The sequence below is a fragment of the Falco cherrug genome, chromosome 1, assembly GCF_023634085.1.
Source record: "Falco cherrug isolate bFalChe1 chromosome 1, bFalChe1.pri, whole genome shotgun sequence".
Lineage (NCBI taxonomy): Eukaryota > Metazoa > Chordata > Aves > Falconiformes > Falconidae > Falco > Falco cherrug.
The window spans coordinates 71988820-72012361 of record NC_073697.1 but is presented as its reverse complement, the minus strand read 5'-3'; the positions used below and the strand labels follow the sequence as shown (position 1 = coordinate 72012361).

At 40.7% G+C, this 23542-nt stretch overlaps 1 protein-coding gene and 1 long non-coding RNA gene across 2 annotated transcripts in view; one reads left to right on the top strand and one right to left on the bottom strand.

The window, feature by feature from the left end:
• Positions 1-13233, bottom strand: part of EIF4E (eukaryotic translation initiation factor 4E) — a 20278-nt gene extending 7045 nt beyond the window's left edge. The window contains exons 1-4 of the mRNA XM_005443829.4: positions 13095-13233; positions 4783-4889; positions 2633-2728; positions 538-601 (exon numbers count right to left, since the gene is read on the bottom strand). Coding sequence (XP_005443886.1) covers positions 538-601; positions 2633-2728; positions 4783-4889; positions 13095-13112 — 285 coding nt within the window. The 5' untranslated portion in view covers positions 13113-13233. The remainder of the gene's footprint in view (positions 1-537; positions 602-2632; positions 2729-4782; positions 4890-13094) is intronic.
• LOC114017155 (uncharacterized) lies at positions 12909-23542 on the top strand. Its single transcript, XR_008730717.1, has 3 exons — positions 12909-13044; positions 15761-15840; positions 23311-23542. It is a non-coding gene; the product is annotated as an uncharacterized LOC114017155 (long non-coding RNA).

Here is a 23542-nt window from a genome sequence, read left to right as displayed (position 1 = left end):
ATTTGCTAGTCTGAACACTTCCTCAGCATGCTTTAAGTGTCAGTGTTATGTATGAAACAGAAAATTGCACCCAAGTAATACAGCATTTAACTGGTGGTGTAAAAATTAATTATAAGAGCTGCTGCATCTGGCTAGCAGTGTTCAAAGAATACTGGCAAACATTGCAGTCTCCCACAGAACTTGGACATTTTCTCATTTCACATGACACCAAATGACACAGCTGGAAAATCTCTCATTATAAACATTATTAACAGTTAATTATTAGCACAAACATCTCGAACAGAATGAAGACAAACAGTAACAGATGAAAACATACTGTCTGTGAAGTGTGTAAAGCAAGGACTTGCATTTTCAGAACTAGTGACAGCCTGATTTTTAGAAGGCATGTGTTTGGGACTTTCTAAAATATTAACATCTTTAAGATATTCCCAACCATATTACTAAACATCCAAAGTGAAATTTTTGGACAGTGTCTTGCTTAGTCAGGAAACCATCCATCAACATTCACAACTGAAGAAAAAAGGTTAGCAAGCATACCTTAAAGAGCGAGTAGTCACAACCAGGCATTAAATTACTAGAGAGCTGGATATGGTTGTATAAACTATTGAAGGGAAAAAAGCAGGATTAAAAACTAAGCATTATTTTAAGGCACACAATTCTTAAAGAATTTAAGATGTATGACCGAACAGAATACAAAAATTTTTTTAAAAAACTAACATTACTTTAGAAGCAACCCTATTTCTTACCTTTTTTTCAGCAGTATAAAAGCATTAGCTTTAAGATATTTGGGGCTTAAAGAAATAGAATGGAAACTGGTTTATGAACGCTTGCTGGGTTCCTATACCAGTGCTGCTTTTAAACGTAGTTCTAAAAGTTATTAGAAATGTAACTCACTTTAACTTTCATGTGTGTTCATGTTGCGTGCATGTGTATTCTGTACATATACATGGAATATGGTTAATTGTTTATATTTTTAAGGCTACTCTCTCTGCAGAGAGAGGTTTTAGGAGGAATACTTGACTTTGCTATTTAACACAATATTCTAGGGGCTAAGACTGTAGGCCTGGTAATTGAAATGAACTCAAAAGGCAAGAACAAACAACTTAAAGTATAAAATACATGCTCTGAATTAAATCCACAACTACGCAGTTTAGAGAAAAAAACCCAAACAACTAAAGGAGTCTCCTTCTCTAGCAAGAGGACAGATTTCCTCCCCACCCTGCATTGTGAAGGTCAGACTTCAGAAAAAGGCCTGCACATACCACAGTAACCTGCCGGCCAAGACCAACCAACATTCAGGCATGGTCCACCACCAAAAAGGAAATGAATTACTGCAGCGTTCTAACAATTACAAGTCAGGCATAGGAATTTACAAAGCCAGTTACAGATTTACCAGTTTCCCTCCTTTTGAGTTTACCTTAAAATTTTCTCCCCAGAACACCACACCTGCTTCCCACTCCAACCACAATGGAGGCTTAACTTCTCAATTGCTTGATTTTACCTTCACTGCAGACATCTAGATTAAGTGCTTCTTTTAATTACCCAGACTATCTTGGTTATAGGAGCTCAAAAAACTTACCCTTAATGAAGTTCAGCAGTGAGCATCAAACAATTTAGCTGCCCATCGCATACTCCAAGACTGCAAACTACTGCTCACTCAACCGTCACCCCCATAGTAGAATGGGAAAGCTGGTTACAAGCACAGAATCCTATTCCCCTCTCTCTGATGACTGCACTGATAAATTACTTGTTCAACATTTTCAGCACCTTTATTTCTTCTCTGTTGCTAGTGTGTCACTGATGGGTCTCATTATTCTGCTAAGACACCATCTCTCCCTTACCAATCACATCCAGAAGAAGGTATGCAACAAAAACCTTAAGAACGCTACCACTCAATGTAGCATGAAATACTAAGATGAAATATATAATGCATTTTTTTCACCCTCAATTTCAGGCCACTTTCATTTTCTCCATATTCCATCATTATGGCAGGCAAAAAAAAAAATCTTTCAAGTAAGCCACTTGCATTTGACTGAATCAAGTGTTTGGGAAGCGCAGGCCTACCTTCAAATGCTTTGTTATTGCTCTTTGAGCCTAGCTGCTTTTGGATACCTTCAATTTAGAATGAAGTTAGTTCTTATGTAACCTCTAATGAACTTCTTTCAAGAATGTCATTAATCTGCATCAATCTCCCAAGTACTATGCTCCAAATTCAGGCATTCTTGAACATCTGAAGTAAGCCAGCTGTCTGAGAATTTAGTCAACCAGCAAAATTTGGGACTGAGGAATGACAATTAGTTGGCTACAAGAATTTACAAATTTGCATTACCAAGAGATAGCTACTGCACAAATAGTTTTCTACATGTATGTCATGTACATATAACTATAAGCAGCATTGGAGTGTTAACGGCAAGACAGTGTGCATTTAAAGTGTGAAGAACTCCTCCAATCAACTTTTCTTCAAAGGTTACATTCTACCACATTCTGAAGAATGGGGTAGACATCACCTTCAATTTTGCAAACATTTCATACTATACCCAAAAAGTTACAGTTAATGAAGTATGTTTACTTTGGCATAAGCTTTGCCAACATATGCCAGGATTATTACCCAGATTGAAAAACCTTTACTTACGCCCAAAAATCTTCAACAGTATCAAACTTCGAGATAAGACGAAGATTTGCTTGCCAAGTTTTGCTCTTGTCATTTTTAAAAAACCACAGTGCCCATCTAAAAAGGAAAACAAAATTGAGTAATAGCATCTAGAAATTAAACTTATATTAAAAATGTAATACATTATTTATATTGTTATATCTAAACTAATTTTAAACCTTAATAATGTAGCATGGAAGTCAATTTTCATCAATAAGCTACAAGAAAAACTCAGTTCTCAAACTCTCTGCAGATGAACAATATTTGTGTTTCCATTAAAGGAATCGTGGCAGATTTGATCAACCCATTTAAGTAAATATTTTAAATAGCTTTGGAACATTTCTAAGACTCTAAACCTCTAAGCCTCAATGTTCCTTCCTGCTGCCACTGCTGAACTGCCATCTCCTACCTCAAATAACTGATTATCGTCTAAAACAACATCAACTATTCAAACTAGGAGCACAGCTCTCTTTCCAGTAATTTCCTTATGAAGATTACAAAAGCTAATTACAATAAGCTATGTATGACATGAAAGTCTCCCAAGCACTCACTAGGACGGCATAAATTTTAAAAAGGAAACTTTTAAATTAAGCTTATTAATGGCAACGATCTTAAATACCACCAACTTTAACTATTTGAAGTTTTTAGACCTGCATGTATAGAGAGACAAGACTAACTGAAAAATGTCCTATCCAATTTTCTTCATCATCTCTGCTGAGTCCAAATCTCAAGACATATAAACTGAACTTTTCCACACAAAGATGCTCTTTCTGGATCTAAAAATCATCGTTTAAAATGCTGGAACAGGATACCTGATGATGCATTTAACCAAAAAGGCTTATTTTTCATTTCATAGTTTCAGTAGTGTTGAACTCACTAGGTTAGCACTAGGGTAGATTTATCTTCTCGCAGTAGAGTACCTTAAGTCACCAGGTATCAATCTGTTGTTCTGAGACCTTTCCTGACATTTCAAACCTTGTTTTGAAAGTTTACGATTTTCCAGAAATAGTCCCACTACCACTTGTAAAAGAGTGTTAGCATCCATTTAATCAAACTGATTACATGAAAAAGAGGAAGGAAGTTGAAAGACAACAAAAGGTTCACTTTAAGGCAGCACCTACTTAGCAACATTAAGTATGGAGCACTCCACCTCAGCTGAAGAAAATTACTTCCTAGCAGCTCTTTTCAAAGTATATGTATGCTGCTGGGGTAACTTTTGTGCACATTTAAAGGAATTCAGCTGTAAGCTTATAATATCTTTAGTGCGGGAAAGTACTTTAAGTTCAGGTTTTCAAGCACAAAGCTTCTTGTTAAGTACCCATTATCTCCACAGCTCAGTAAAAAGCTTTTAAGACATACTTGTTTTCACACACCGAACAGTTAAGAGGGCTTTGATTTTTCGATAACTTGTCTTAACTATACTTTTGACTACTGCTCCATGTTTTTCTTCTTAAACAAGAAAATGCCAGTGTCCTACAAGTTTTCCTTAGTGACACGCTGGTACAAATGTGTGCATGTGCACTTTACAGCATTTCTTCTGCTGTGCTTCCTACAGATAATGAAAACAGTATTACCCGAGACACCAGCCACTCACATGATCAAGTCTAATGAGCTCTTTGGCTGATGAACACAGCTTCTACTACTTTCAGTTCCAAATAGGAGAGGAAAAAAAACAAAGGTAAGATATGAAGGAGTAAGACTGTGGTAAGAAATAAGAATAAGAAGTTTTTACCACTGGCACTCAATTGCCCAAAGGACAAGGCAGAGTTCCAGTTCTGCTTGGCAGCAACATCTCACATCAGTCTCTTAAAACACACCAGACAAACGCAGTAAAAGCTCTGCTTGCCTCCAATCAAACGCAAAGCCATGCTCTTTCCAATTACCTGGCTGCATTATGAAAATTTGCGCAAATATTTTCATCTTTTATAACACCACTCAACACTCCATAAAAAAAGCCTCTAAATTAGAACAGGATCAGATTCTACTTCCTCTGCAACCTCACTACAAAAATCTTCAAAACATCTGAGAACTCTCAAAATGCTGCTAGAAAACTTAAGGTAAACAAGAGCTTTTGTAAAGCCACAGGCATTTTTATCTTTGCAAAATTATAATCTTGCTTCAGTACTATTTACCTGTTTTGTAGTGGATGCTTAATATACTGTTCAGGGCTGGCAACCTCCTGACTAGGTGCTGGCTCAGTTTTCTCCTCTTCTGAAGGCTGAGGGTTGGGAGTGGTTTCCTGTTTGAAGAAAGGAGTTATTAATACATTCCTTTTCCATTTTTATTGAAGTGATTTAGCTCTCTGAAGTAACTTAAAGACTGAAGCTAAGAGTTCCTCTAATTCATCCTGGATTAGGGGCCCAATGACATCACAGAGGCACAAACTGCATCCCTTTATTCTTCAACATCTGAACAGGTCCTACAATAAATAGTAACTGCAGGAACTCGTATTCTGCTCTTCAGTGATTTGCTTCCTGTGTCGTATTTCCAGAATGGTTTACTTAACATACTTGTCTTACTCCGAAACAGTTCTGAGTTATTTCAGAAATACACAATATGCTATGTTATCCAGAATATGCACATCTACAAATTAGTTTCCAAAATCAGTTAGAAAAGTGAAATTATTTTTTAACACTTTCTAACAAAGCATGATTGGAAACAGATGTACAGGCCCTGGGTTTTTTTTGTTTGTGTTGTTTTTTTTTAATCTGTTATTACAAGTAGAAGACATGCCTACAGCTCTCAGGTCTGAAATCAGCTGTCACAAGCAGCTAGAAACTAAAGCAGTAACTAGTATCTTTGCATCCGCAACATGACTACTACCAAAGCTTTAGGCATCAAACAGCAGAATTTTAACACATATCAGTTCTCAAATTTCAAACTGCAATAAACGTAGTTACACATTTACCACAGATTAGAGATTTGAAAAAAATACTTGGAATCGGTCTGGAGACAGTGCTAGAGATGTCAAATATACTTAAACACAATGAAGTGGCATAATATATTCCCTTTGCATACAAACCCCCTCGGTCTTGTCATTCAGTTCAAAATGACCCTGTGTCAGGTTTGAAATCCTAATGCCATTCCTTCAAACCAGGGAGCACAAAGCTCGATTGTGAGGTCAAGTGTCCCCACCAGTTACCACCACCACTCTCTAATCTGCAATCCATGCTAGAATATTAGAGACAGGGAACGAGGACTTTAGCTTATTCCCTACAACCAACACAAAAAATGCCTGTACAGCTGACCCAGTGAAAGAAAAAGTACTATAGTGATATAAACAAATACTAACTACAGCAGACCCAAAGACTCTATAGGCATTCCTAAATGGGGCAATACAGAAGTAGTACTTAAAAACTAAATTTTGTTGTCTGAGGAGAACAAAGCAGTGTTAAGGGTGGATTAAGTAATGGTAAATCAGCTAATTAATGGAACAGTTGACTCCAGACTTCCATGTTGCGCAGTTTATCCTCACCAAAGCTGCTACCACTTCAAATCCATTCCACTTTATAACATAAACACTGTTTAACCTTCACAGTCCCAGCTGTCAAACTCCTGATAACACCTACAGATCTGTCTTAATAGGGATTTTAATTTTCATTATCAATACATTTAGCATTATTAAGCACATTATGTTTTACTTCAAAGAAGCTACACCTTTATGCTTCAAAATAATTAAGTATGCCTTAATTTAACAACTCACCTAGATAAAATCTCCATTCAAAAGCTCATTTACATCACATTCAAGGAATGCTTTCATACATTCCCAGGTTCACAGTTAAAAAGACTGAAATGTGAAGGCCTAATGGCCAGCAACAACTAGGCTAGTACTTTGATTTATACAGTACAGGGGGCAGGTAGCACAATTTCCTGCCTCTTAATAAAACTAAATGGTTTCTGAAGATTTCTTAATGGGGAACAACACTGACAAAACCACAGAAGCACAGGTGAACAATCTGATGAATCTCCTTCAGTGAAACACTAAAAAGCTAAACAGATACTCAGTGCTTCAGAAGTGCTTCAAATTCTATCTAGACTAAAATTTCTAGTGTTAGCCCTGGGGTTTTTTTTGACAGTATCAAATATACATCTTCCCCTTTAATCACATACAAGAACTCCAGAGAACAAATTAAAAGGGTCAATGCACAAAGGGCTCAAGAAGCATTTCAGTACTACTTCCCAGTTATCATTTGTATTATACTACAGAAAGCCAAGTACAGACAACTACAGTTTAAGCATTTCCCCTTCAGGGGTTTCTAACTAGAAGAGTTAGAAATATTACATATGCAAATACAACAAGCATACAAGAAAAGCCTTCATATTTTGGAAATAAATTAAGTGCTAGGTTTTGTGATAAAGTTTGCTTTCATTCACAATACTCCACAGTTGTGACACCTAGTATTTACAATGATGTACAAATACTATTACCCTAAAGATTTTTACATCAAAGACTCACTCTTAATGAATGCAGAGTATCTTCCAAAAATAATTTCAGTTGAGAATCTCATTCATGTTTGCTCAGCAAATAATTTTTAATATATAAAGAGGTCTCCCTGGTCAGTCTTCCAGAAGTATCACAACTATATAAACTGGAAGAATCAATACAAAACTATTCAGCACATGCAGGACAATGCCATTTCATAACTTCTAATACAAGACAACATCAGAAAGGATTAAGGTAGCACCTTCAGATAACTGAAAGAAAAAACACAGTGAGCCTCAACACCTGCCCAGTAAACCAACAGTCACCCTTCACACAACTACATGAAAGCCGGTATCTGGACAAATGGGAGACAACTGACTCGGCACAAACATTTTAGTTAAGTCACCACAACAACAAAGCCCTTAAGATATTTTGGAAGCTACCTAGCATTAATGAAACTCAGACTAACCATTATTTCAAGCTCCTGTCCAAAACAGGACATGACAACTCACCTCCAAGGCCCAGCTAATGATGATCTTGACCCAGGATTACGCCACTGCCCTCAAAAACTAACCCAGCCAGAAGAGTTTTTTTTCAGCACAAGGCTGCCCATCAAGGACAGGTACAGCTGTACACACCAGAACAAATCTGGAAAAAGTTGTTAAGTTGGAAGAACAGTTTTCTGGCTGGTCTCAGACAGAAGCCTAAAGCATCTTGTTTTCACCACCTTTTATTTCCCACTGCTGTCAAGGAAAACAGAAAAAGGACAGTTTTCATTTTTGGCTGGTTAATCATATCAGCTCCCATTTCCTTCCACATTATCCCACTAGTCTGACCACTAACCTAAAGTATTTGTATACCAAAGCACTCTTCATTATTAGTCAAATGCAAAGTATGTAAGTTCACTAATTGGTATTCAAACTCCATTTCTCATATCCAACCTCTTCGAAGTTACTCAAATCCTACCCCAAACACAAGCATGCAGGTTTTAAGATTCTATAAATGCAACATGAATTAAAGTTTATTGTCCATATTTTACCAATTCATACCTTGAAACCTTGCAATTTCAACACTATTACTTGCTAAAGTCAGACTGTCTCCACCAACAGTTTCTAGACTACTAAATTTAAAATCCTTCATAATACTTTACTATTGCTCGTAACTAATGCATTCTTAAACCTAAAATTGACTTTGCATCTACTATTAAACTAAGTCACTGCTGGGCTTGTTGCTTTTAAAATGGATGTAATAAAATAGAGTAGTATTACCAGATAAACTGGAACGCTTCGTATGACCAATCCTACTCCTCATACACAAAGACAGCACATAATTAAAGTGACATTTATTCACTACCCACATGGTTTTTGATGTAGGAATCAGCTTGCTGAAGTCCATGAAACATTTGCCTACTCAGCACTTAATGACTGTGCATATCTGCACGTTACTTGGATTCTGACACTTGCAGATTTAATTGGTGTTATTTATTCTTTCTCCACAGCACATAACAACCAACATATCAAAGGAAGGTGTGTGAGTGTATCACCAGGACAGGAAACAAATAGCACTTAGAGTAAAAACTGCTTAATCTGGTTTGTCTATTGAAGAGAACAACTAGCTTGACCAGGTTTCTCTGAGTGTTTTCAGGTGCTGCCCAGACCACATTGCCTACTGAAGTTGTTTAGGAAGTCCAGTCCACAGCACACAACATTTATGTCCCAAAAGGACGCAACTTAACACCATTATGCATTCTTGGTGAAAGTTAATAGGATTAATTAGTGGAAGAGGCTTCCAAAGTTTTCTTGTGTTAAACCAAAGTAAGCTACATTTGAGAGTGTCCACCTTCTTGTTTGGTGTTTCCAAAAGAATGAGAAAACTGCATATCCCAGTAATCAGATGTCTAGGGAAAAAGCATGCCAACTATCTGCTGATCCTTATGCTTCTTGCAGGTAGTTGCTGCTACACTACAGTTAGGGTAACAGTTCACAAGGCACAAAATCAAGAGCTATGTGCTGGACAATAAAAATAAGGACTTAAGCCCACCCAATGAGCTAACATTGTGCACTGTAAGAAAACCAAGTGATGATCTGATATGCAGCTCTGAGGTGTTAGGACTAAGAAATGAGTGACTGCTTTAAGTCTCTACATTAAAAATAGTCTTGAAACTTATGTGTAACCTTGACTGTAGAATATTTCAAAAGCAAAAAATAAATTTGTATTTATTTTGTATTTTATTTATTTGTATTACGATGAAGAGTCACATTAATTCACTTTAGAAAAGTATCTGTATTTCTTTCACAATGCAGGCTCTCTACCAACATCCCTCATTTGATTTCTCCCCTCTATCCCCTCAAAATTCATGCTTATCTTTACCAAGCTGCCAAAAGGGTTACATTTTCTCATCAAAATTTCCCATGCAGCTCCACACCTGCAGGCAGTATCAGTAAATGAAACAATTCAGTCTCATATGCTATTTTTATGCATTACCTTGGGAGAAGCTTGAAATTTTATATGCTATGTGAAATGTAAACTTTGAGGAAAACATTTTTCTGAAAGCAATGTTAAAAATTACGAGTTGTCCAACATCTTCCTCTTCTTAGAGAAAACTTTGTATTCAGTCAGAAACTTAATTTACAATTTGCAAGTTTATGACAGACATTCTCAATTATCAAACAGCATGCGTGATACATTTATCCTGTATCATTTCAGAAATATGCAATGAGCAAGCAACTGTGTTCACAATACTACAGCTTAATACTATACCGATTTCAACCATAGCAGGTCACTTATTACCACAGAAACACCTAGCAATAAGAGTAAGTCTAAAGTTGTACAGGGCCTGTGCTTAATATACATGCTGTCTGTAAATAATACAAAAGAAATACCTTTCCAGAGGCATTTTTAACTTTCCAGAATTTCACTACAGTTGTAACCCCTTGAGATAACACCACTGTTTCATTTAAAGTTTTGAGTTCTACCTACTGATGATTAGATGTTTAAACAAGCATTTTTCAAGCCATACGTAACTGAAGTTTCACCCATGCATCTTAAAATGGAGTTAATTTCACAAAAATTGCATTTGCTCAAGTGTAACAACTTTCATGAAGCAACCCCCCCCCCCCCCCCCCCCCAAAAAAAAACCCCAAACTATGATGCCTATTTCCAATTTGAATGATGGAGGGATCAGATGCTCACATATAAAGTTACTTCCACATGATTAACAGGCACCTAGGAGTTACAGACTTTGTGTAGCCACATTTTAAAGTCATCTTTGGTAAACTAATGTTTACTAAAGCATTAATGTTGGTTTTGTTGTTGACTTTGGGGATTTTTGCATAGTGTTATCTGACCACATTTAACCCTCATAGGGTGTAATATGAGCATACTAACAGGTCACACTTCTGTATACTCAACAAATTAATCTAGAATAGTCTTAACACAATCTGGGTAGCACAAGAAAAACTGAGAATTTTAACCTGTCAGTATTGCAGACTAAGTTTTCCCTGCAGTGGGGAAGTAAACCACTGCACAACAGGTCTGTATTTACTTAGAATAGTCTTGCTTTTCTCAGCAACTTCCATGGGACTCTTCACAGTACTCTAAACTCAAGTTTCAAAATTCTTGAAGAGTTTCAAAAGTGATTTTTTCACCCTCTTAACAAGACTTAAAATGCACATTATGTTTGAGAGCATGGAAGTACTCTGATTTCAGTATGAGCCCACATTTGAAAAAAAACAAAAAAACCCAAACAAAACATATTCAGTCACATTTTGCATTTCCTGACACACATTTTCACACTTGGGAAGCATCACAGATCACAACCTAGATCCAGATTTTGAAGGTCAGCAACAGAAAGACTTCTCTAAGATCAAGAGGTACTCCAATCCCTAACCACACATACAATTTAATTGTTCCGTTGAAAATCATGTAGTATTTCTGCAACATTAAATGTCTATGCCTTTAGTCACTACACAAGTGTAACTAAGCTTAGGTAGGAGAAGTGCGAGTCACCTAATAAAATTTTTGTTTATTGTCCTTTTATGCAATTAAATCTGAAAATAAGCAAGCATAGCTGACACTTGTTTCCTGAAGTCAAACATACTTCATCTATGGTAGAACATTCAACAGCATTACTTAAAACTGTTGTGAGTGTTGCCCTATCACCACGTTTACTGGCTCAGCACAACTGTTTGTCACTGCATGGGTGAACTGAATGTGCAAAACCAATATCGCTGGGAAACAGCATGGCAAAATCAATTATTTATTTTTGGCTAAACTAGGCCCACAGCTAGCTTAACACACAGCCAGAACAATGGAGAGAATAGTGCAGAAACAGGCTCATGCCAGCACCATAGCTAAGAAAGCCACAAACCCATACCTTTAGAGTAATTTCAATTGCCAATGGCCATCAGTATTACAAATTATACTGTTAAGCTCCACAGTCATTACAAAGCACTGAGCTGACAGGAAACTCATCTTCAGCTATGCTGGCTACAGCTCAGAAAGATCAGCTTCTGGATGGGAAAGCAAGCATTAACACTGTGGCACAAGAACACTGGAAGGGTGCTGCTGGTGATCCAGCTTACTGTCTTAACAACTGACATTCCTCATGTTTAGAATTGCTAGTCAAGCAATTTATAAATGCTGACATCTTTCTATCCCTTCCTTTTAATAAAGGTGGTGGTGGTAAATTGTTCATGGAAGAAAATGCTAACAGGATGATTGTGTCCCTTACACAAAACAGTAAAATTAATCTTTATTTAAAAACAGCAAGGTGATTTTCCAACTTAAACACTTTCTGCCTAAATGTTACAAAGCCCCTGCAAAGTATGCATTGGCTATTTATTCACAGTAATTTAGCAGCAGCAAGAAGCTAGCCTTCCTTAAGCTTCTCATTTTCCTGAAACCCTAATAGACGGTCTTCTGCTGTCCACTCCTCAAGATACACAAGCGCACAGGATCAGTATAAGAATTACACTCAGACCACTTCCAGCTGCTTCATTTATTTTATGGAAGCGCAGGCTGGGATGGTGTTTATAAAATAGAAGATAATATCCTGAACATAACTTAATAACGGGGAAAAAAGTAGTTCATTATAATGAAAACTATAAAAAAGCCTTAATAAAAAAATACCATTGTGATCCAGAAAGATGACACAACCGATAAACACCAACTTCGTTCGCAACGCGCCGCGCGTCTTACCAGTCACAGTGTTCTCTTCTTTCGGCTGCCGAAGCCCCGAGCGGCGCACCCGGCAGCGCACAGCTCCTCAACGCGGGTCAGCGGCCCCGCGCCGCCTGCCCCGCCGCGGGCTCCCGGGCGCCGCGTCCGCCCGGCGCTACGCGTCCGCCGCTCCCCGCCTACCAGGAGGGCGCTCGCCGGCCGGCGAGGAAGAGCCGCCCCTTCGGTGACCGGCAAGTCAAACCCACCGGCCCCCCCAAGCGGAAAGCAACATGGCCACCCCCACCGCACCACATGCGCCAAGCGCGGCGAAGAGCCTCCCGCCGGGCAGCCGGGCCGGGCCGCCGCCGCTCGGGGCTGCTCCTCCTCGCCGCACCTTCCGGCCCCGCCGTCCCCCCGCCCGCCGCAGCGCCGCGGGGGCGGCCAGGTCGGGCCGAGCAACGGGGCCGCGGGCGGGGCGCGACACAATGGGCGCCGCGCGGCAGCCAGCGCCGCCGGCCCGCAGGCCTCGCTCCCTCCCGCCCGCCCGGGTCCGCCGCCGGCCCGGCCCAGGGCCCCCCACGGCGACGCCAGCCCGGCCCTCAGGCGGCCGCCCGCCCCTCCCCCCCGCTCCGGCCGGCGCCTCCTGCTCCCCCTCCCCCCGCTCCGTCCCCCTGCGTGCGTGCGCTCCTCGCCGGCCTCATCTCGCCTCGCTGCCCGCGCCCCAGCACCCATCCGCCCCCCGTCCGGCCAGGCGCCCACCGCCACCAGGAGGGCCACAGCCCGAGGAGGAGGAGGCGGCAGCGGCGACAGGGTGAGGAAAGAGCAAGAAAGGCGGGCGGGAGAAGGGAATGAAACACTCACCGGTTCCACCGTCGCCATCTTAGATCGATCTGATCGCAGAAGCGCTGCGGGAGGGAAGAGGGCGGGTAACAAACCCAGGTTCAAACCCGGTTGGCCGCCCGGCGGTCACGTGAGCCCGGCGGCCGTTTGGGAAGGGGGAGGGGAGGCGCCGGCCACCGGGTCCCAGGCGGGGCGCGGAGGCTGCCGGGAGCTGTAGTCGCCGAGCGCCGGTGACGCCTCGAAGAGGAGGTGCTGCCGGCGCCGTCACGTGACCAGGAAGAGGCGGGCCGGAGGGGGCGGGGCTCGGCGCCGCGCGGGGCACATGTGAGCGTGCGCCTGGAGCCCGCCGCCTCGTGTTGCCGTTGTTGACCCGTCTTGCTCTGTGCGCTTGCCCGGCTCGGTCGGTTTGCTCGCAGCGGAGGCGGCTCTGGCTGCCCGCCGTGTCCCTGGGGGGAGCCGTAACGGCACCGCTGCCGCTCGCTGCGGGTGGGTCTCGTGATTTCAGCCACGCGCTTTGTTTCATCTCACTCGGATCTTGTGCCGGTTCCGCGTCTGACTGCGCGGGGCCGCCGCGCTAGTACACGGCCGGTGGCGGCGGCTCCCCGGGCACAAACGGGCGGCGGGACCCGAGGCTCCCCGAAGCCGAGACCCGGCGGGTGGCTGCGGCTGGGCATGGCCGGGCTCCCCGTGGGGGGTGCGGGACAGCAGTGGGTGAAGCTGGGAGCTGGGAACGCCTTCCCTGCGCGGGGAAATGGGAGCGCACAGGGTATGGGGAAAAGGAGCTGCACTTCCCATCTCTTCCCCTCGCTTCCTCAGCCTTGCAGGAAGGCTGCTGTCAACAGAGGCTGACCCAGCCCATCTAGCACCTTTTCCTCGTTAAAGGATGCAGATGTGGAAACCCGTGCTACTCTCAGCCACCGTGTCCCACTTCCCAGGCCTGGCAGTAGAGCCGTCAGAGGTGTGTGGGAGAGGGGAAGGAAGAAGCACTCCCCAGCCAAGGAAGGATTACACAGGTTTGACGTTAAGGGTGCTGAAGCTTTGAACGAGGAAACTGCCAAGCCCTGGACACCTGGTTCGATCACCTACATCAGGGGCTGGGTCGAAGTGTGTTGCAGATGCCTCTTGGCTCATGCCCCAGCTTCCCTCTTGTCCCACAGGGAGCCAGAAAAGGTACCGTTCACACAGGCCCCTTCCAGACACAGAAGCACAACCCGGCCAGGCACAGGCGTACAGCACTACCACCCCAGTGCTTGCTTTGGTTGTTGGCAAATGAGGCACAGAAATCCTCAGCTGTCAGGCACATCTCATCTGGTGCACAACAGACTCCCCAAACAGATACTCGTTTGGAGTGTGAAGAATTGTACTTGGCTCTAAGGACCCTTGTGTACAAGGTCCGCATGGGCACCACATCTCCTAGGGACAGCTCCAGATGCTGTCAGCTCCCTCCTCAGCACATGGGACACAGTATTCTTAAGCCCATCTGGTACTTTCAGGCACTGTGAGGCTCACCTGGGCACACTGTCTTCTAGCCAAATGTCCACCACTTGGTGGGCCAGGGCCCATTGTGGGCTTTTTCTGCTGTCATGTCTGCACATGAACTGCCATGTGGATGTCTCTTCTTCGTTTGGTCAGGATGTGTCTGAAAGTAGAGGCAGGCTTACATTCAGCATTTGCGTGTCAGTACACAACTCTAGTTTACTAAAAAGCTGTGACTCTCGGAGAGCAATCATGCCTGTTCCTGTTTGTTGGGAACGTAACATCTCAAAATACAGAATCCTGAAAGGTAGAGCCCTCTCAAAGAGAGGAAAAGACAGACTGCTTTTTTTAAAAAAAGGGCTGCTATTTGAAAACCAAGAGGCCTTAACATTGCTGATGTTTTTCTCCAGTTTTGGCGCTCTCGCTCTTTCCACCACCAGTTAGAATTCTATTTCTGACCATAATAACTACAGGGTTTGCAGCAGCTACGTTTTCCCCAGACACTGGCCCCCAAATAAATGAATTATAAGTTCTGAGAAATTTATTCCAGCCACTATGGAAGAAAACTATTGCTTTGCTGTGTGCAAATAGCAGGGTAAAGCACAAAATGAGACCTACCACAGCTGAAATTTTTGATGGTTCCACAGAAGACTGGAAGGCTGTAAAGGATATCTGAATTGCCACAGCACTCCTAATTTACAAAAAGGGTCTGAAAGTTAAATGGAGCTATTTTAAGAAATGGTATCTTTAAGCAGTGCAGCAGAGCTGATACTTTAGACTGCTATTCATGAGCAAAAATGACACCTGATCAGATGAACCGCAGAAATACAGCAGTACAAGAGGGATAACAGTAAGTTTGAGCTCTAAGTTGGTTCCATGAGAAAAGGCTGTAGCGGCGCTGAATTCCTGTGAGCCTCCAGAAACAGGCATTTCATTTTCCTTTGAAATGTTCCTGTCACAGAAAGTCTGGTAGGGTCTCTGCAAGCATCCGTTCTGCTTTACCTGCTAAAGAGTTTGCTAGCAAGCAGGATGTTTTCAGGCTGTGAGACCAGGTTCATTCCTGCATGTCCATGCAGTATCCCCTCTTCAGGGTGACCTAGAAATGGAGATGCAGCATGAGGAACAGAGGGTTTGTAATTATAGTGGTTAAAATGCTTTCAACTCCTAAAAATCTACTCTTTAAAACTCTCTTATTTGAAATCACTTTGCAGGGTCAGGACAGTATTGCTCATCTCATGACAGAAAGGAAGTAAGAAGTTACGTTCCTGAGAACAGAGGAAGTTAAAAGGAGGTAATGGAGGGATTGAGATGAACCTTATTCAGCACTAAGTTTTAAGGGAACCAGGAAGGTAAGGAAGCTGTTGGGAAGAGGTGAGAGAAACAGCTGTTTAGGGGAGAAAGAAACATGTCACTGGAGATAAATATTCCAAATGCTTCAGGCAGGTATGCATTCCCTTATCTGCCCGAAGCCGATGAGTTACTCCTTGGAAATGCAACACAGACTGTATAAGCCACTTTTTCTCCACATGTAGGTTGACTCTTCAGAGAATTCAGTACATTCATAAGGCAGAATCTCCCTCTACAAGTCATGCTGACTCTTCCAAGTAGGTCATATTTGTCCAGATGTCCACTAGTTGTATTGCCCATCATAGTTTCTACTGATTTGCAAGGGAAAGCAAGCAGACTTCCCTTTCTTCCATGGAACTTTTTAAAGACTGACATCCCATTTTCTATCCTGCAGACACCAGGTATTGGCACATTTTAAAAACTGTAGTTACACACATACCTGTTAGCAATTTCCATCTGGTCCAAGTGGTTTCTTACTGTTCATTTTTATCAATTTCATCCATTCTCTCTTCAAAATCCCTTCCACTTCCAGGATATCCACTGGTGAACACTGACTCAAATAGTTCATTAACTTCTCTGCAACGGCCTTGTTTTCTTTGAGAACTCCTGTTAATACCATGGTTATCAATTAGTCCAGCAGACTTCTGGAAGGCTTCCTGTTCCTAAGGATGGAAGAAAGATTTATTATTAGCTTTGATTCCTTGCAAGGGGACCCAATCTAACAGTTTTCTTACTTTTAATCTACAGAGATATGTGTTTTGTTTCTATTTTTTTCATTTCAGTATTACTTCATCTTTTTTTAAAGAAAGTTTCTTGTTTCGAATAGCCTCCTTTAGCCTGTGGTTCACCTGTGCTGTCTCCCTTTTTCCCATTCTCAAGCCTTTCTTAATAATCCAAGTTCATACAGACATTAAGTTTCTAAAATGTGCGTCTTTAAAATAGCTTCCTTTCTGCCTCTAGGAATTTAATTCAGCTGCACTTTTGAAGTTACTTTTTTTAACAAACTCTCGTATAGTTCCTCTTTTTGAAACTGAGGACAAATCTGCTGAATGTTTTGGCTGCTGCTGCTCCTGTAATGATACTGCATTACAGTATGTTAAGGCAGTTGTCACAGAATGGCTTTTCAAATACGAGATTTCAAATCAGATCCTGAATGCTACTCAGGGTGAAGCCAAAAGCTGTCTTCTTGTGGGCTTTCTAACAAGCTGTTCCATGGAAAAGATGCCGAAAATGTCTAAAAAGTCAGTCTCTGCATTACACCTAGGTGTAACGTTTGCACAACCCATATGGAAGTAACGAAGTCTCCTGTTCCTGCTGTATTTTCTGCCCTTGCTGATGAACTTGATCCTCCTTAGCATTTCACTATTAGTAAACCAGACCCAATATTAGGTTGGTTAGTTATAGAACAAGTCAGTTATCATTTGTACTCCTCTAAAATCTCCCTCTAGGCTTGACATGTTAGCCTATACAGATATTATCTGATCTCTAATAACTTTGTTAACTGGATTTGATTTCAAGAACAGCTTTTCCAAAACCTAAATGGTTTTAAGGGGAGGTGAACTTCTTGTGACTCTGAAATCTGGCCAACACTGACTAAAATGTTGCCTGGCTCAGTTAACTCCTACGGGGGGCCTGTGGTACTGTGAGAATGTTACTGGAAGAATGTTTATAGAGATGCAAGCAAATCCACATCCACAGACAGACTATGCCAGCAGAAAAAGTACTGGGAAGGGCTTGTGCTACTCGGGCTAATGGCTTCATCTCAGGATTTCAGGATTTTTATAGGATTCCAGACAGGCCACGGTCTCCAAGCCAACAGGGTGGTGCAGGGCACGGTATTTGTTGTTTCTTTACTACTAGGAGAAGGAATAAAGCAGCCTTCTACTGTATTTGGTTGTAGATTGCTGAATGGCCATTGTTTATAATGAAAATGTATTGGAACAGTATATTTTCTGCAGTATTTTTTCTGCCATGGAATTCATGTTGGTGTTATGATTTGATTTCTGTTTAACAAAGGCAGAGGGTTCAATTAAGTAATGTTTTTATCTGCCACCTGATGTCTCTAAAGGAAAACACAACAGAAATATATTTAAGTTCTTAACCTTTTACAATACTGTTTTATAAAATAAATACTGTAAAAGTTTTCAAAATAAAATAATTGGGACATATCCTCACTGATAAAACAAAAATTAAGAAAGAAAATATTTCTCCCTATGTTGCATAATGTTAAGCCATGTTACGGTGGCAAAATAAGAACATAATCTATTTGTACATTCATGAAGTGCATCAATACATGCACAGCATTATTTTTTTGTCCAGTGATGTACTCTTCATTTGATCTGTTTTATAGAACTTGTTTCCTAGTGGTTCTTCACATACTTTTTAATGCAAATGTAGGAATTAATAAGCCTTCCTATTTATTTGCCTAATATGCTGCCAGATGGATCAGATATTCCATTCTACTTGTTTGGCAACCACGCACATTCTTTGCCTGTTTTAATCCTGCCTTTAAGTCTCTTAACATAAATATAGATAATCCATCCAGAATCCTCTTCCTCTCTGATCATTTTATCTTCAGCTTCTTCTGCATTTAACTTTGTACTTTTATTCTCAGCACACCAAGTGTACAGACCTACATTTTATAGCTTTGAATGTCATTTTACTGAGAAGAACTGTAAATGAGTGTTAACCACCAAATTATACTGGACGTCATAGAGCATTTGGCTGTTTATTTTTTCTTATGCATAAAGTCCCCTATAAGACAGGTACGCTTACTAACAGTGTTGAATAAGATAGATGAAAATAATACAGAACATGGCCTACCTTATTACCATGCAAATAGGAAGTAAGCATGTGTTATGATTTTGTACATGTTTTTCTTTGATTTGTTGAGTTACAGGGGCAGAAAGCCTCTAAAGATGACATCAGAAGTTACCCAACAATTTATAATAGCAATGAGAGGATTATGAGCTACTGTAGTTTTTTCTTTGAGTCACTGACATGCAGAAACAAGATCCTCAGAAGTGGTATGGCTGCCTTGCAAGTGATATATCTTCAAACCAAAAGTAAAATTAAGACAGAGGGCAAAGAGGTATCATAGATACATCCAGAAATTTCACATCTTTTGAAGTTATAGCAAAAAAAACCATAAGGGTCTGAAGTAAAGATGAGTTGAATATCTCATCTTCAGTAATCATCACACACTTTAGGGCTCTATCAGTTTTCAGTGTGAATTCAAGTAGTTGTTAGGAACATCTGTTTCACTGTGCGAAGTGTGATATCAAAGTCAGGGGTGTGCAAGTACAAGCGCTAATTGATCTGCACACCTGTATCTCATTGATGGGAGTGGAAATGCAGCAGATCATTCACACCAGTGATATAACAGATTTGGAACCACTGTGTTTCATGTGATTAAAAATCTGATCATCTTTGTTTGATTTTGAAACCTGAACTTTAATGTCTCAGTGTTGTCTGTGATATCTAAAGTGGAAACAAAATACTGTATTTTACTTTAAGCCTCCTTCTTTTATGGCCTTGATTTGATGACAAAAATTGGGTGAAATCCCTGTTGATATCAGTAACATTCCCATTGAATTAATCATGCCAGAACTTCACTCCATTACTTTCATTGTGTTTCCATAATAAAGAAAAAATATTTTTATCACCTCAAGACACATTCATGGATTCTTTCACATATTACAAGCAGTGGATTCTCTCTTGAAAGCTTACAACTTATTAAATAGGAACACTTTCTAAAAAATACTGTTTTGCTTAAAAAGATGCAGCTTGTTTCCCGTTGTTCTTGGCCCATGATAAACAACCAGTTTCACATGCATATGCTGGAAAATTTTAAGATTCTTGATACCAGAAGAGTGTTATTGAATCCAGAGAGAACCACTCCTAAATCATAGCAGAAATTTTGATCTACTCTATTAATACGTATGCTGCAAGCGGCAGTGCAGCTTGAACAAAAGCAAAACAAAGCAAAAGATTATGCATGATCTTCCTTTTCACCACAATACAGAAAGCACGCTTGGAATCAGTTTTAAGTAAGGCTGCTCCACCCTGAACTGTGGCTGTAGTGGGCCTTTCAGTAGTTTGGTTTGTACCTCCACCAACAGAAGGAATAAGTGATGCAGGGACTTGAAATACATTGCAACTTCTTTTGACTTACAGAACATGACTGACTTTAAAATCCCACGTCATATTTTTTAAAGAGGAAAAATGGAGACACGTATTTCTTTAAGGCAACTCTGTTCATTTACAAAGGATGTTTATAAAGTCTTTTTCTCTGTCCATAGTAAGACTAGTTTGCTTTGACCGCAGGTTTGTCTTTTCTTGTGGGTACTGTTTCCTACAAGGGCTCTCTTTCACTCTTATTTTTTATGATCATGCTACCTATTTTTCTGTGGCCGTCTTTGAGACATTTGTCTTCGTGTGCATTTGTGATGGTTTTGCAATTTCTTTTTTATGTGCACATACAGACACATGCAACCTACATTAACCATTGCATTTGGTACAAGAAACTCAGTAAGTGCCTGCACCATCTGGCCAAGCCATAATAGTGCACATTTCCTTGTGCTCTAGCTCCTGGGTGGTATTTTTGCATTATGTCAGCTATCACTAAACAAAGAAGCATTTAATTGTGTCTTCAATGAGCCTGAACAGAAGACAGCTACCATACCCAAGAGCTTCACTGGGAAAGTGTGATTGCCCAACCCCCACTAGTGCAATGTACAGAAGCCAAGTGAGGAGGGGGAACATGAGCTAAGGCACTCTCTTAATTAAGTAATGTTAAATTCAGTGGCCATTCTCTTCCTAACCAGCAGCTGTCTTAGCTGCCAGCTGCTCTAGCCTTTTTGCAACAGCTGCCTGACCCATAGCACATTGCTGACCTCTCCTTCTGCCCTTGTTTGCTAATCTCACGCGCTCCCAGCCTTGCATCACTTCAGAGGGAGGACAGCAGGAATACAGCACCAACATAAATCAAGGATCATGAATGGGTTGTAAAATTTCTGACTCATGCATCTCTGTGTGTGTTTGTCTGTGACACAGGGGGACAGGCAGCTGGAAAGTGACATGAAAAGCCTGACAGAAAAAAAAAGAGCTTTACTCAGGGAAGGTCACAGCAAAGGTTGATGAACTTCCCTGGTGAGAATGAGTGTGCCACCAGATAATGGGAAATGGCAGTAGATGGACCTCCAGGAGGCGTGAATTGGTTCACTTTTCAAATCAGAAAATCAAGGCCAAACTGGAAAACAAAAGCATTGAAATACCACAGAACTCACATAATTTTTACTATGCGGATGGTAATACAGGGCTGTTTAAAAGTAAACACTATCATAACAACAACAACAAAATTCTAGGTTATTCTAGGTTGACCCAAAAATGCAGCCTGTGTCCTTTCCACACTGAGGAGGACAAGTAAGCAAGTTTGTTAATTCCTCAATTAGGGGACTCACTGCTCTTTAAATTACATATATTTTTAAATTGTTTAATTGATATATGCATCCATGGCTTCTCCAAGCAAGCAGGGAAACAGCATGTTTTTATTTTGCGCTTTAGAAAGGCAGCAAAGAAATGGAGTAACAGAAGGAACTTTGTCTGCTAGTTGGGAGTCCTCTTTTTTCCTAACCTGCATCACTGTCAACTACTACAAAATGAGCACATATACTGACATTGTTCCAGTAAGGACACTGAAAGAAATAAATAGGAATAAATTGTAAAGTTATACCCAGACATGAAATTAAATGTGTATTAAATACTCATAAAGTTTAGTAAATTATCCTAAATTGTTAATGGTGATTATACTAAAATCTCATCAAGCAGCAGATGACATTTGAGCAGAAGACACTGGACTAGACCAAACACTATGCTTCAGGTTTTTCACACCATGACAGTGACACCAAGTACTTGTAAACCCTACTTAACGAGGTGAATGATGTCTACAACTCCTTAGGGTTCTTTAAATAGCACAAAGTGACAACTAACATGTACAAAGGTACCTGTCCCACATTGCTTGGCAGCTTAATTTCTTGGATACTTGGAAAAGGAGCACTGATTTTTCATGGGCTGTACACCTATTAGCAACATGGATCACTTAAGAGTGAATCTGCCCGTTCAGTAAAATTTTACTTTAGGAAGGTTAAAACAAACCTTAAATAATGACTTGGATTTAGAATATGTAAAATCACAGTCTCTGAATGTGTCTTTGAAGATATTTCATTATGCTGCTTGGCAATTGGTTGCCTGTCTTCAGAATCTGGACCTAGATGCTGTCACAGCACAAGCTGCATAAATCAATACAATACATAGCTATTTTCACTCATTCAAGAAAATAACGGTTGTAATCTTTGTATCTTACAAGCACCTTAGATATGTTTCCTAATTCACTCTCACAGTATTCTCTTTCTACAAACAATAGGCACATACAAGTATTATCTGATCTAGAGAAATGAAGGTGAGAACTGTCAGAAAGACAGTGTCCATCAGCAATTAAATTTCAGTAATAGCATGGCATCAAATTCTTTAATTTGTTTGAGCATGCAAATGAAAGTATTTTGTCACACAACAAACTAGGATCAGATGCACTATTACCTGTTGCTTCGGTCCCATGATCAGCTGAGCTACTTAGCCACTCTTTACCAATTACACTGTCATAAGATAGCAAGTATTTTTATATGAATACACTCATTTTGATAAAAGAATGCTTTTCTGTTTTGGAGATAGTAATCGGAAATTCACTTGACCTTTAAACCTAGGAGATATATACTTTTTTTTTTTTTTTAAGATGGGACCAGAAGACTACCGTGAATATAACACAGTTGCAGAAAATACTGAGGTTATAGTTTGGATTTGGAATCCCACTTTATGGGGATTTGAGGATCTTTATGCCAGAAAATGAGGAGTCTATTTTGTGTAACAAGATCAGAATAAGGATTGACTTCATTCCATTGAAGTAAATGACACTAAAGCAGGAAAAGGGGATCTGATCCTGCAAAGTTTTGACTGAAATAATAGGCTGTGCCAGCTAGCTAGTGGAAAACAATTGAGATTTAAACACGGAGCGAGATCCCAGCACTAATGGCTGGATCTAACAAATACATGCTCCGAAGCCTTTTGCAGCTATTCTCCTACTCGACAGGCGTCTCTCCACGGTCTTTGTAAAAGCAACTTCTTTGACATACAAACCAGTAAAAAGTGTTTTGTAGTGACATTAGGTTAGAGATTTTTTAATACATGTTGAAAATAGCTTTGACATCAATACTCAAGAGAACATAAGCCCGGTTCGCTTTGTAGGCACAGGTAGTATCTTCTTCAAGATCAACCCATGTAAATAGGAGAAATAAAATTTATGTATTAATCACAGTTATGTTTATGGCAGACCATTGGTATCTGATCTTTCTCTTTCCAGGAAGAAAATCAGCATCCTTCCTGTGGTAACGCCACCGCGACTCTGCAGCCTCTGCAGCCTGTTGGTCTAATTTCAGTTACTGCCTTACTGAATATTGAATTTACGAGGGGTCCACCACCCCCACCCCCAACCAAGTGCCAAAACCTGAGCAAAAGCATTCTGATAAACTACACAGGCGGCCCTACACACCAACACTCCACCCTGAAATAAAGATATGTCTTGAAAAAACTGA